The 15,872-nt window shown below is 35.8% G+C and overlaps 1 protein-coding gene across 1 annotated transcript; it reads left to right on the top strand.

The window, feature by feature from the left end:
- The first annotated feature begins 84 nt into the window (after positions 1-84).
- On the top strand, positions 85-15,615 carry Su(fu) (suppressor of fused domain protein). Its single transcript, XM_089631294.1, has 10 exons — positions 85-315; positions 1,878-1,995; positions 2,939-3,035; positions 3,692-3,784; positions 3,870-3,949; positions 4,677-4,781; positions 6,443-6,588; positions 12,047-12,132; positions 13,318-13,981; positions 14,524-15,615. Exons 1-10 carry the CDS (start codon positions 310-312, stop codon positions 14,665-14,667), a joined length of 1,539 nt encoding a protein of 512 aa, XP_089487420.1. The 5' UTR covers positions 85-309; the 3' UTR covers positions 14,668-15,615.
- The last annotated feature ends 257 nt before the right edge of the window (positions 15,616-15,872 follow it).

Below are 15,872 nucleotides of genomic sequence, written 5' to 3'. Positions count from 1 at the left end.
ATGTAGTTTTAACATTTTATCTTTTATCTTGACAGTGACAGAAGAAAGTAAAACTTTTATCTAAGCTTAAAGTTGAGTTTTGGTTTTGAGAGTTTGTTAAAGTTTATTTTGGGAGTTAAATTTGAATGCTAATAAAAAACTAATTCGAAGCGTTAAACGACGTACTTTAAAGTTGAAATATAGTCAGTGCTAATGTTTAATCAAAGTGATAATTTATTTGTCATTTGCGAACTGATACAAAACCCAAAGGGTTTGTGGTTTAGATAACATTAATGTTGTGACAAAAGAGCCAGTGCGAATGGTTACAATATGAGTGTAAGTTATAAATGACATGTTAATTATGATTGCAGTTGAGTTGTTCAAATATAAAGATTTACATACGCGACTGTTACCTGCATGATATATTTTGTATGCATAATTATTAACATCCACTGACAATGCAATAAGTTGGTTATTTTGAGGAATCATTTATTAATGTATTTCACAAGCGAACTAAAAGATCCCGTCTGGTTTGCCTTTATGTATGACAAACTGGATAAATCGCTGTTTCATGTTTCATTTCCAACTGAATTGAACACGCAAAAAAATAAGTTCATTCTATTCCGGTCAATGACATTACATTTTATACATCAATGACATTAGGTTGTAGAGCTCTTAAAATGGCAAACAAAAGATGCGGTAATTGTCGTACTTTCCATTTAGTACTAAACTGTTACGTGTTGTGTGAGGTGCGTTCTATCTTTGGTAAATATACGGAAAATAGAGACACGCTTTATACACACATTTAATTTTAAAAACACTTTGTACCAGTGAGATAAAATGAAAAGTAAGTATTTCAGTTACCAGAAATCGATAATAATGCATTTTCGTAGCTATTTCGTTAAACAAAATGGATAATTTAACGTCTTTTCTCTATGCCATATTTGACATAATAATATTAACCCCTCCGACTTTTCGCGAACTTGAAGCTAAAATGTCTTTATCGAAATGTCAATTTCACGAAAACGTTGTGTTATTACCGCCTCACAATCAAAGCTCTATAAATGAAACATTACTGAACGGAGCCGAATAGTAAAAACTGTTTTAGAAAGGTTACAAAATAGGCTTTCAAATTGTTGTATCATAAATAAATATTAACATTTGTAAATATTTAAATTTAGAATGGAAACATGAAAAAATTGTAAAAATGACTCACCTGTAATGTTTTATGTAAAAACGATACTAAAATCACGGATAATGTAAAAAAAAAACACTTATTTCATCGTACAAATGTACAATAAACAATTCTGTCACTTCACTTTTTGACCATTTCATACAAAATATATTTTTAAAAAAATAATTAAACTTGCGAGGCGGGTCGGCACGTCAAACGGCTTTCTTGGCGTCGTTTTACGATTTGGCGGGTAAAATTTGCTTCCACTGAGTAGGTCTTTTTACGGGTTTCTATGGATAACTTTGAATAGAGATGTGAAGCTTCATTCAATACGAATATTCTACTTTTTGTTTTAGGGATATCACTAGAAGAATAACGGAGTTATGACGATTTTTGTGGAAACACACGCGTTGACGTGTAAACACGCTTATTGTACTTGACTGCTATCGTTATTTTATCGTGTATATCTGCTTACGTTGCTGACCGGTTAAAACAGTTTTTTTAGGTAAGCATTTAAAAAAAAATCTTTTTAATTAAACTCGAACTAAGAATCTATTTTAGGATAAGGTAGGCGACACATTACGCTATACGCATCATGGCTTGGTTTATTTTAGCACATCACTCGCTCTACACTACCAATGGGAATGTATGGCGAGCGATATTATGTACATTTGCTATTAGTATGTACAAAATGTTTATTAGTGTGAATTATTACATTTTTTAGGGCAAAATGGAAAGCGCAGCTTCTAGAAATGTGGATAATGGCTTCTCTCGTCCTGCAGGGTCAGAGTTCCCTCCAATAGCTCCTGACTATGCTGTACCCGTCCACACTCCTCCACAGGGTGAGTACTACCTACCTACAATATTACCTCTCATCTGTATTACATAGACAACCAAATTGATAGACTTGCCCTAACATGAAATCCGAATATCATTTCGACGAGCTGACTATATTTTTGGCACCAGGAGGGTTCGAGAATTCTTTGAATAAACTACAATATCAGTTATACATTGACCACCGAAAGCTTTCATTTAAATAACCAGACCCTGAGCAGAAAAGTAAATTTCACTAAAGTCATGCAAATCCAATGTGGCACTTTTCTGTGCAGGATCTAAATGTTCGTTTTTAAACAAACCGCCTAGCAGCGCCAAAAATTATTGAGTTGGGTAAATTATAACACATTTGTAAAAGTGTCTACTTAAATAGTGTAACAAAATATTAATGTTATTTACACAGCCATCAATTTAAACGTCATTATAAAAAAGACTGAATAGTGATATTACAAAGCGAGTTGCCTGTATACTGTCAGATTCATTTAGTGACAAATCACTGAAAGAAAGATGGCCACGCTGCTTCCGTGCTCCGAGCGACTCATTTTGTTCCTCTTTCCCTGATTGGCTAGTCTATCAATTTAAATGTCTATGCGTATTATAAATAAAACCCGCAAGTTTAATACATCCTTTTTAATGATTTCCTAGAAAATATTTTGTGGTTTGACAATAATACACATAATGAAATAAAACAGTCACTTTGTAAAATATTACTGAGTTGTTAATAATTTAGTTTTGAAGTGAAAACAGTAGGTGACAAAAAAATTGTAACAAATTAACAGTAAATAATTAAAAAAAAAATTGTTTTCTTTCACAGTGTGTATTTCAAAATGCATAATATTATTGAGAGGGAGAAGTATTAATGTGGTACGTGTTTTCACTCATCACAACAACCATACAATAAAAGAATAGTTTAGACTTAATGATATACCTATTATGGTGTGTGTATTGTAGGTGGAATGGCTGGCCTGCAGAGCTTGTGTGCCGCATGCCAGCGTCTCTATCCCGAGCAGCCCAACCCGCTGCAGGTTACTGCTCGCCTCAAGTACTGGTAAGTTCCCTCCTCCTCCTATCCACTTCAATACCCTTCACTAGATGTTACCCTCTTGTTCACCTCTATAACTTGTCACTATAATGTGTACCTCAGTTTATTAATCAAAGTGACCAGTTTAGGTACATATTTTATCGAGCTACAGTATAGTGAAATTTGCCTGTCAGAAGCTGGGTATGCTGTAAAAAGCCTACAGGTAAATCAATAGTACACATCAGAGTCTACCTCTGGTCTGGAGCTCTTAGCTACCTGAAAAAAACCCTGGACTCGGCTATCCACCTCATAGATTTCAGTAATTAATGCCTTGCAATCGTTAGAGCACGAACAACAAGTGGAATTGCTTTCCATTTTATCAGCATTTCAATGAAAGACACTCCGATGAACTAGCATAATTGTATCTCTTCGGCAATCACATAGTTTATAAGGTTTTGTGATAAATCAATGCCCAGCCTATGTGCTCAGTAATGATGGTGATGCTCACAATATGGGTTTTTATCCCTAAAATACCCCCTGTACAGCATCCCTAGAGATAAGTCCTAAGGAATACTTTAGGATATATTATAGAGTTAATATAAGAAAACACAATGACAACAGCTGTTTGAAGTTTTCCTCAGTATGTTTAACAAGTGTGTTAAAGGTGTGCTTCTATGTTGCAGGCTTGGAGGCCCAGATCCCCTGGACTATATCAGTATGTACTGGAACCCCGGCCAGCCCGATCTCAGAGTCCCTCCCCACTGGCACTACATCAGGTCTAACATTATCTATAATGTACAACTTATTTGTTTTGTGATTTAAATTTGAACGACCAATTAATTTGAATGAATTGTTTTGTAGTTTTGGGCTTTCGGATCTCCATGGAGATGGGCGCGTGCACCCCAGACCAGCGGGGCCACCTTCCCCGGATCGTCCATCAGGTGAGTTAACATTTTGGAAGGAATATTAGAACATATTGAACAATTAACCATTTTTTAATAGTAAATCTCTCTGTTCGGGCATATATACCGATATATTTTCAACTATTATGTCCTACCTACCCGTCCTTATAACCCTGTCACCAGGAGAAGAAAGGTTCGTCAGTACGTGGCCAGTACAATTTCTACACCGCCGCTGTAAGGTTCCATTAAAAGTGTATTCGTGAATTTCTTTACGTGCTGGCCAAGAGGAACATTGGAGACACCATAACCAAGGTAGGACTTTTATTATTCTGGTGGCATCCCCTATAAATCCCGTTCGTTCCCTTTCGCTATACAATATTCAAGGAAGAAATTCGCGGCCGGAAATATATCCGGTTATTTCCAAGAGCTATCGAAACACTCTCTCTCAAGGAACCATAACAAAAAAACTTATTGAAAAACCTAGTTATTACATGAACTGCAAGATGTGTAAGCTATGTATGTTTTTATTTTTTTTATTTTCCAAGGGTCTGAAAACTAAACTTCTAAGTGTGAAAACTTTCTTATATGGGAACCAGTTGTGCTGGTTTTGCTGTGTATTATGTAGTTGTCTATTGAATTTTTTTTTTAAATGTAAATCCTTTAATATTTTATGCAATTATTAAGATCTTTTACAGCACGATTCCATTTTTTATTTACAGTTTTATAAATTTGTCAGAATGTTGACAGTGCTATGTGTGTATTGCAGGGCTGGGGATGGAGTTGACCATGCGGGTTGCGGGAGAGGAAGGTGGAGCACCCACGTGGCCGGCAGCCCTTCTTCAGAGGCTTGCACGGTACATCTTCACAACAGGTAAATTTTATCCAAATCATTGGTTACTTTAATATTTGTTGATTTCTCAAGGTTGTCTGTAATACTCAAAACTGAATATTGTTTAATTCCGGGTCCGGGCGCGTATAATGTGTAATAAGATTAAATATAAGGCATAAGATTAAAAAGTATTGCCCAATTCTATTTTTGATGTTATCACCATCAGCGATACAATCCTTAGAGAGTCCTGACCGCCTCTTGAGGACACCTCTATTCCTGCCAGTCTCCTGCTGTCTCTCTCCAGTTCCTTATGCCCAATGATTCACTGTTAGCCTCCGTACCATCCAGTCAAATAAAATAATATCTTTCATCACTCCACTCACATCACTCTCCATTAAGAAAAAAATTTGATGGTCAGTTATCTTCCATCCTTGCTACCCGCTCTACTCAATGGAGCTATCCCAGTTTTATAAGTTAACTTAGTTTATGAATTTGGTTTTAAAACAACACTATAGTTTGTGATTGTATTCAAAACTACATATTGTGATTATTTGCGACAGTACTTATCTGCCAGTCACCATTTTCTTAAGTGTTGATCTTTAAAAATATCAGACCCTTTGACCCTGAGTGTTTTAGAGTTTGAATTTGATTCGTTGAAGAAAGGAGTCTGGATTTCAAGCATCTTCGGAGATTACTACTACTTATACTACTTTTGGCTAAGAAGATCAACAAGCTCTAAGAGGAAATCTTTCTTTAAATGTTTTTATTAACCTTATCTACGCGGCTGTCGCATATGTGATTCATCTTTGGCTATTCACTTAAGTTGTTGTCGCATATGTGATTCATGAACTTTCTCTAAAACACATATATTGTGTCAAAATGTGCCGCGTGATGTGATAGATTGCGTTATAAAGGCTAAGGTTGTAGTGAAACCCCTTTAACCCTTTGCACGCGGCCGTATCAACTGTTGTTACAGTAAAAAGTCCATACTCACACGCGGCTGTATCAACAGTTGATACGGAAACTTTGAATGCCGATATTCCAGCGGTCTTTTGACATAAATTTATTTCCCGCTCGCTTGAACATTCGTAGAACTATCACGATGCTGACATCTACAAGAATTTCTCGAAAATAAAATTGTATTTCATTAAAAAACATCGATAATCAAGTGAGCCTCTTTGCGCCTTCGAGTGCCATAGTTTACAATTTTGTCAACGGATGGCGTTAGTTCAATTTTGTTTTTATATTAAGTGACATAAAATTTAAGTGTCCAGTTTTAGAAAAAGTTTTCATAACAAAAAATGATTAGTGCTCATGGTGTCCCACTTGTGTCTATCAACGCAGTGGCCTAAGTACACACACGCCGAGTGAATGGCGGGTCCACATTCAAAAGATACGGAACGTCTTTGTATGATATTTTATGTTTTCGTTTTTATAAACATCTAAGAGTGTTGACACACGAGGATTTGTTATCATATTGTGGAGAATAATCTGTTCTGTCTATATAGTCCAATAAATCATGCCAGAATGCTATAATTTGACATTTAATTGCGTGCATAGGTATTTGAAAATATGTACCGCGTACGGGTATAGATAAAGCGGAGCAAATTAACGCGTTCAAAAGGTTAAGAAGTTTATTTTCCCTTCCTTTGGAAAATAATATAGAGTTTCACCATAATTATAGTAATGTGTTTTGTTTCCAGGTAATTGCCTTTGTGTAGGCGATCATGTGTCTTGGCACAGTCCCCTGGATGGGGGCCCGGCTGGGGCGATCCGCCACATGCTGGTGGGGGCGGACCCTCGCCTTTCCACCACACACACACCCCTGGGAAAGGTCGACTATGTACAGGTACTCTACAAATATACTTTTGTGTTAATTGATAGTTGATGAAATATTTAAAGATGATTGGACGTCATAGAAAAATGAATTGTCTTAGAAGTGAGATCTATACAGATATTACAAGAAATAACTATTTATGTGGTGGGAGATGGTAAAATATGCAAGTAAAGTTATTTAATTTTTTCTCAATCAAAGTTAGGTTTGAAAGTTAGGAAATATGCACAAATTATTCAAATAACCGAAACTAAACCTATTTTGTGCATGTGCGACTTAAACCCCAACCTAAACAGTTGTCTCAATTCGATATTTAAGTTGAAATCAAGTGTTGTTTTTTTAAAAAGTTTAAAGGAATTCAACAGGTTTATCAAAAAAACTTCTGCGGGATAATTTGGCCTATTTTTCAATTTCGGTCTTCAAGGGAAAGAAAAACCAAACTTCTAAAGCCATTTTTAAGTGAGAACTTCTTAAGTGAGTTTCTCTATATTGTTAATTGATCATACTATTCTAAAATAGTATAATCGATTTCACCGGAAGCAAGATAAAATTGACCTTATTTCAGGCGTTCAGATGGCTACAATCCACTTCTATCGGTTTATCTCTTCTGTGTTGGACATGTAACTCCTTATGTTCTTCTTACCACACTCGTCTTTTTCTTTAGTCATTTCCTCATCGCTCCCTCTGAGAACTTCACCATATTGCTAGTAATCAATAATACATAATTATGTTAAGTACGTACATCAAATTGATTGTCATTGCATTCTGAAGTTACATAGAACAACATGCACTCCTTTTTGAACAACAGTCATAATATATTTTATTTTAAAATTTGGAATTTATGTTTAGCACTGAAAACACTGATTATTGAAGAATAATATTATCATATACAGTCGAACTTGGTTATAACGATCACGGCTATAATGAGCAATTACAAAACAATATTTTAGTTCAGGCTTACCTTTATATAATTGTTGGCTCTTATAATGAGGTCAATTCACTTATATACCATGCAAATAATTTTGTCGACACAATTTCTGAATACTTGAATGGGTTGTCGTCAGGTCTGAAAAAAACCCGAATAATTTGGGAATTACTCTCGAAGTAGTAACAAACAAAGGGGCGGTTAAGTGCAGTGGTTAGCTGCCCGGCGCACAACGGCGGCTGGCGGGAATTTCCTATCCCGTTAAGGACTGATTCATATTTTTAAGGCACTACCTGTGTAAGATTGTTGACTAAGTGAAACATTGCTATCCATCGGGCACTATGTAAATTTGAGCTTTGCAAATTTGTTTCCTTTTTATGTCTTCTTTTGTATTACAATTCATCGTCAATTTTGTTTTAAAACCAATAAATATGTTTATGAAGGTACCTTGTTACGAGTACCTCCATCACTCCACGGGGTAAATTTAAGAAAGTGATGCACAACTTTTTCTTTGCCTATTTTTCAAGCTGCTTGCGACCTACAAGTGTTTTTTTTGTTTGAGTGGGAGGGGGTTGACAGCGAAATTTAAGATTTAGGGTTTCTGTTGATTTTTTAGAATTTCGTGTTATGCAAACCGTTTCTTCAAATTTAGTTCCATTTATAGGCCAGTGCAATTAGCGATTCGCGATCGAAGTAATTCCGGTAGTCCCAATTTTTTTATAAGTTATATAAACTGATCCCCTGATGTAAAATCTGAGTTTCCGACCTTGGCGCACCTGTGCTCGCGCCGCCATTTTGAAAAAACTGGCCGAAATCGGGCCAAAATCTAGTTTTTCCCAAATATCTCATTTCCAATGCAAATTTCGGCTAAAATATTTTAACAAGTATAATAGAACATAAAATAACCTACAACTTTTGTTAAAACAAATTTCTTCTATCTCTAATAGGTACCGAGGTAGAAAGTTCGTAAAGGTGCGTATATTTTTGAAAAACAAGTTTTTTGCGCGACTAGGTTTGGTTTTTTATAAATACCTCGTTTCCAGTACAATTTTGTGAAAAATTTATTGATAATAATTTTGTAGAAAATAAAATTTCGTTAAAGAAATAGGTTTATAATTTATATTTTTTATCTCTATTACATATCCAAACTCTAATCCACCAAAACCAGGCCAAAAATTGAAACAGAGGTTAGGTGTTTTAAACTTGGCATTCCTTGATTTTATTTTTCTTTAACAATTATTGTTCTAAGAACATATACGTTGACAACAATCGTCATGCCTGTGTCAGACCTAGCTATAAATATAGTAGATAGACTATTTCAGCATATCGGTCGCCATACATTCCCAATGGGAAGACCACTAAAATAGGCCAAGCCACTACATTTGTGCTCGTAGCTTGGTCTGACATGCCTATCAACGTGATCACAACATACATTTAAGATTATTAATACAATTAAGATGATAAGGTACATAAAAATGATAAAAATTTATTTTCGTAAAATTAACATTTATTGACATTCTTTTCTTTATTAGTTAAGTTGTCAGCATAACAAACAATAAAATTAATGCTATATCAGTTTAGACAGAAGTACGAGCCCTTGACTATAGTTTCTTACTTCTGGCCCTGAATAGCTTCTTCGTCTGTCTTATCACCCAAATTTGTGGTGACTGGGTCATCATATTCCTCATCATCGTCATTAACGAAGGCTTCTACAGCATTCTCGCAGGAGTTTCCATTGCAATGAATGCAGAGTAGGGAACATTTCAAACCCGACTTTCTGCAGGTGCACTTTCCATCGCAACCTTTTTTGCATTGACATGATATGAAGTTCAGAAAGGCCTGAGGTGCAGCTTCCTTCAACATTGTTACTGGAGTAAGTAACCCAACAGCATCCCTTTTCCACCCCCATTCAGTCGGATCTTTATCGTTACTAAGCCAAGTCTGCACTTGCAAGTATGTTCTTGAAGCGTGTTGCTGGACTGCATCTTTGGTGGGTGGTAGCCTGGATAAATTGAATTTGTTCTTTTTTACTCCTTTGACAAAAATGATGTACATTAAATTTTCCAAATTTGATTTCTCGTTGCCGCCATACAAAAGTGCAAATAGTTGTTCGGCAGCCAAAGTGATTGTTTCTGTCTTTGCTTTTGGGTCTTGAAATACACGAACAAGTTTATTCACTGAGTGGTTCTTTAGAAGAATATTACAAAATTTGTGTTTGCCTTGACCGAACGGAGCTCCAGTTGTATCGCAACCACACATTTCAATGTGTTTAAAACATTTGTTCGAGTACAACGCGTTAGGTGATTTACCTTTTCCAACTTGTTGATAATATACGTTGGGAGGTGAGAGAGCTGTGAGGAGTACCAGCAGATCAATATCCTGACCAACGATTATGACTACATCATGTTGAGATGACATCGAATTTGCTGTGTTCACTATGAGAACGTCAGCATCCTCTTCAGCTTGTACTGTCGTTATGTGGGATCGTGCAAATGAGGTTCTGAGTAGGGAAATAAAACGATACTTGTTCTTCTCATTTCCCAGAAACTTTTCCTGTGGCACTTGTGGGTGCATGCTTTCAAAAAACCAAACTTCAGCAGAAGTTGTAACTCTAGCACGCCATGCTCTTTCCACCCCTTTAGTGCTTTTCTTTTCCATAGAATCTGGATATCCATCGAATACCAATACTGCATTGGATCCATAATGATTTTGTACATACCTGACATATTGCTGGAAAATTACTGAAAAAGGTAGAGCACGACCCCATACAACTTTGTGCAGTAAATATCCTCCATCAATTAGGTGTATTTTACTGCTTCCCAGTTCTGTATTATTTGGTAGAGGGTTGAATGATGAATAAAATATAGACTAGGCTATACTATACTATAATATATAATTATACTATAATATAGGCTCAAGACGTGAGACGCGGCAACTGAAGGGAACCGGCGGGAAGGAATAGAAGGGTGGGGGGTAGCCCCCCCCATACCGAAGTGCCCTCTAGTAAATTTATAGATGTATGTATTTAAAAATGCAAACAAAAATCTAATAACGTGATAATAAACCGTGATAGATTTTCTGTGCGTACCTACCTAGATTTGTTTATTCTTTATATCGGTAAAAAAAACTATATAAACATAAAAACTGCACTCTTTTTTGAAATTTTATGTTCTACATAATTGGTATCAATAAAATTTTCATGAAATTCCACTGGAAACGAGGTATTGATAAAAAACCAAACCTAGTTCAATTTTTGGCCTGGTTTTGGTGGATTAGAGTATGGATACGTAATAGAGATAAAAAATATAAATTATATACCTATTTCTTTAACGAAATTTTATTTTCTACAAAATTATTATCAATAAATTTTTCACAAAATTGTACTGGAAACGAGGTATTTATAAAAAACCAAACCTAGTCGCGCAAAAACTTGTTTTTTCAAAAATATACGCACCTTTACGACTTTCTACCTCGGTACCTATTAGAGATAGAAGAAATTTGTTTTCACAAAAGTTGTAGGTTATTTTATGTTCTATTGTAGTTGTTAAAATATTTTAGCCGAAATTTGCATTTGAAATGAGATATTTGGAAAAAACTAGATTTTGGCCCGATTTCGGCCGGTTTTTTCAAAATGGCGGCGTGAGCACAGGTGCGCCAAGGTCGGAAACTCAGATTTTACATCAGGGGATCAGTTTATATAACATATAAAAAAATTGGGACTACCGGAATTACTTCGATCGCGACCCCCTTTTTGGCGCTAATTGCACTGGCCTATTAGGACATGCAGCATAAATTAACCAAAACTCTATAAAGAAATGTTTTCAGCCAGGGTTTTCAAGAATTACCCCAAATATTTTTGTTTTTTCTCTATAGCTCTGGGCCGTATGAAAATGACATGCGAGCCGCAAGAATTGTGCTGCGGGCTGTGCATCACTGGTTTGTGACAAGTAAAATTTTACAGCCACGATAACAATCCGGCAAGCTATGACAAGTGAGATTTTACAAGCACTGATTGCACAAGAATGATAATACTATAGACAATTTAGTGATATTTTCTTGGAAGCCATGAACGAGGTGATGATAGTTATAGTTGATTGTTTTGAAGAGGAATTTGACAAGCACGAAAGCGACATCTTTAAAACAATCATTAACAGTAAATTTGGTTAGTAAAAGTGTATTTTCTAATTTATTTTTTTACTGGTAAGTAATACTTACTCGTATTTTGAAAATATACTGTACATTTGCGAATATATTGATAGTAGAGTTAGGTAGGTAGGTAAATACAACTTAAAAAAAAACCTATCAGGGATATAACGAGTAATGGCTATAAGGAGCAAATTTAGTTAGTCCTCTGGTGCTTGTTATAATCAAGTTTGACTGTATTGGGTTAATGTTTCAGCCTCGAGCCTCCAGAATTGGAAGACAATTTCACTCACCCATAAAAGTTTACTGATTTCTGAAAATATTTTGCTATCTTTTTGTTGTTGTTTATTTTATTGAATTTTGGTTTATCATGGTGATGTAAATTATATGTTATCTCGCTTGCAGGTGGTTGGAGTGACGGACTCGGAGCTCCGCTCAGCTCAACGTTGCGGGGGTGCCCCACTCCTCGCAGCCCTAGCCGATCTCGAAAGGTAGAATGCAGTGCTTTTTATTTCTCATTCTATTTTATTAAGTGTTTGAACAACCTTTAATCTTTTGTTATACATAGATAAAGCACAATGTTCTATCTAAGCACAATGGTGCCTATAGGTGATGAGGTCTGCAAGCTCATGTAAACACCTTTGTGCTTTCTTCAATGATTAACCTTGCTCCCATGACTTGCCCTTTAACCTTTCCCTTACTGTGCTAAAAAAATCCACGCATTCCAGTGCTGTGTAGTCAATACACATCTCAAAATAAGCGATTTAATATCGGAAAAATATGAATATTCATAGCAAATCGCTTATGTTTATTATATTTTATATCAAAAGTCATAATAATTAAATTGCTAGTAATTTAGTAATAGTAATAGTAATTTAATTGCTGAAAACATGAAAAAACCATCGGCAGATGCTAAAGAAACAAGCGAGAGGTCCACATCTAACGACGGTCTGCTTCCGACTGCCTGGCGGCTGGCGGCTGGCACACACAGAGCTGTGCAGTCGTAGGTATCGATGGTCTAAATCAAAATACAACTGCGGACGTGTGGATTTCTCAAGTTCCCGCGTAGCGAACTATAGCGGGACTTCAATAGCGTGTCATTTCCTCGCACACTCTTCGCGTAGCAGTATCACACTGTTGATTGTATTGGTGTATTTGTTTCCGATTTTTAACAAAAATCTCTGATTTTTAATTGAATTTGAAAAGTATTTAAAATATTATTTTTTAATTCAGTGCATAAATGTATAACGGAGGAATACCTAAAATCTGATCCCATAATTTACCATATTTATAGAGTTATTAAAGTTATTAGAAGCAATGTGTAGTAAATACACACCACAGATAAGGAAAGGTTAATAAAGTTCATCTGGGTTGTCATTGAGAGTTTGGCTATATCTCCTGGTTAATTATTTGATTATCGACTTAATCCTCTTTAATTTCCTACAGTTATATTATTTATTATTATTATTTTTTTAGTTATTTGTGTTTTTCAGTCTCAACAAAGTGTATTTATTGTTTTTGTGTTTAATTTGTAGAACTGCATTTAATTTAAAAAAAATTGAATTAAAATCAAATTAAATTATTAAATCCTAAAAAAATCAACAAAGTGTGTTCCTGAGGTGGTAGTGCCCTGTTATTAATGTATCCTAACCTTTAAGTAAAAATAATCTTTTTAGTTGTGGTCCCTGGCTGGTGACAGACATGCAGCGTGTTCAGTCGGCTGAACTCCCTGTGGACCCACAGGGCCCCTCTGACCTCAGTGGGGTGGCTGCCTCCTGCCGCTGGGAGCCCCTGCCCCCCGCCGCTCCGCCAGCGCCCGAACGGGACTCTTCAGACATCTCCCAAACCGTCAAAGAAGAGATCAAATGTGTCCTGCAACGCGGACTGTCTGATATCATCTCAAAATCTACAAGTCGGGATGACGCTCCTGTGGATGAGTGCAAGATGTCAACTGACAGTACTAAACTTTGTGAATCTTCCAAAAAGCTCCATGTCAACGATTTGACTGCAAAGTCATTAGCTGCCGATAAAGATATTTCCATGTCCACGGATAGTTTTAAAATGACTGACATGGAGAATGCCTTGTTGGAAGAAGTTATGCAGCTTCCTCCCAAGGGGGTGGTGGCAGGGGAAGGGGACCTGTCCAGGGTGCACTTGTTTTTCGATAAGGAAGCGGCCAGCCTTCTGCCCCTGGCGCTAAGAGGAAGGGTGGTGCACGGGGCCCACTTCACCTGGACTGCCGTTGGAGGGGTTCAGGCCATCACTCTGCTGGGCCCCGGAGTGGGTGGGGCTCTAGCTAGTGCCACTAAACCCATTGCAGCCCTTAATGGCTGGCTACAGGTAATTATCTGAATATCTCTGGATTTGTCAATAATTAAAGTTTCTCTTTGTATATGCATCTTGATGATGCGTATTTCCCTTTTCATAAAGTTTAATTTAAGCCATGAGGTAGATAAAAACTTATTTAATATTTTTTACAAATAAGTTACTGTGAATTACAGGGTCTTTGTAAGGGGATGATAAAGCGTACAAAACATTACTTATCTTACTACATATTTTTTTTGTTTAAATAAAAACCTTATTAGCATCACTTTTATTTTTTTTATATCTGTTACCGAACAGATTTCGCTATTACTGTAGCTTCTTCAGGGCCGTATAATACTCTCTTAAAGAATTCATTAATTTCTATTTTCATCTTTCCTCTGCCAGTTCCATGCCTCACTGCCATATACACCAGGGTTGTTTATCAGCCCTTCATTTTGGACTGCAAGCTTTGCCTCTTTGGATAATTTATTGTTTATTAGATCCGACCGCATTCAGTCCTCCGCTAATGGAGTTGCCTGCTTTATTCAACCTTCTTTCAATATTAATTATAATTGCAGGTGTTTATCCCATCTCCGCTGGCCCTGGAGATGGCAGAGCAGTTGGCGGGGCTGGAGGGTGCCGCCGTGGAGGGAGAGGTGGCCTCTCACTATGAGTGGCCTCACCACGGACTCGCCATCACCGTGCTGGACACCTTCTCATGAGAAAAGGCTGTAATATTAGAAATGCAAAACTAGTAATGGAATTAATAAAGTATACATATCTTCATACCTTAGTAATAGACAGAATAGTAATAACTAAAATGTAAATCTCCGTGAACACTCAAAAAGAACACAGCACCTTTTGCTTCCACTCCTAGGAAACGCTTCCTTGCAAATAGAGTAGTCGATGCATGGAACAAACTTCCACAACATATCATCGATGCTACTAATATAAACCAGTTAAAGCTTGATTGAATTCTTATTTGTAGAGAAGAAGGAAAAAATACTGTTAAACTTATTGCGAAATCAGATATGAGTGCATCATCGGAACGCTGCTTGCTCAGTAAATAATAATAATAACTGATGCTCTTAGATAAGGATACCCAACATTTTTGAGGTTAGGAGCTAATTTAATTTTCATGGTGATCGACTTCTAATAAGAATCTTATAAGAATTTTTGTTGTTAAACCATACCTTATGGTGCTAGAAAATTTCTCATGCTGTGTACTCAGAACACAGGATACACATTTACAGCCTTACTAATAAAAAAATCACTTCCCAACCGTTAAACTAAGTTGTTACATAATATACGCATAAAATATGCTTTTTGCAAGATATTGCTTTACAATTTTAAGACAAATTATTCATAGTCATATTGCGTATGTACGGGCGCAAACAAATAATTTGTCTTAATATAAAGCAATACATACCTTGCAAAAAGCGTATTCTAGTAAAATAAATTAATTAACGCCATCTATGAAAATATAGAATATAACGAGTGTCGCGTTTAACCTTAAGTAATTATACAATAATTACATGTTGTTAGTTCTACTTTCATTTTATGTCAAAAAGTTTGACTTTGAAACGTTTTAAATTTTATTGTAAAAATTTTATAAGATTTTCATGAAAGTGATGTTTTTTATAACATAAATGCCTAATGTATGTGTTGGTAAATATGTATCTGAGAAATAAAGGTTTTAAGATTTTCAAGCAATGAGTTTTTTTTTTTGGGAATTAATTGCAACTTATTTTATTTTATGAACATGGTAAAAAGTGAAGTGACAGTTTCTTTCAAATTTATTTAATAAAAGGGGCTCTGATTTTGAATTTTGAAATCTGAAAAAAAAAAATTTCAACTTTGATATTAAAATATTTGAATTTTTTATAAGTGTATTTAAAATACAAAAATCTAAAAAGTAATTTAAACT

The sequence above is a fragment of the Hesperophylax consimilis genome, chromosome 4, assembly GCF_061612785.1.
Source record: "Hesperophylax consimilis isolate HC1 chromosome 4, BYU_Hcon_1.0, whole genome shotgun sequence".
Lineage (NCBI taxonomy): Eukaryota > Metazoa > Arthropoda > Insecta > Trichoptera > Limnephilidae > Hesperophylax > Hesperophylax consimilis.
Note: the sequence above shows the minus strand (reverse complement) of the source record. Positions and strands in the feature narration are given on the sequence as shown.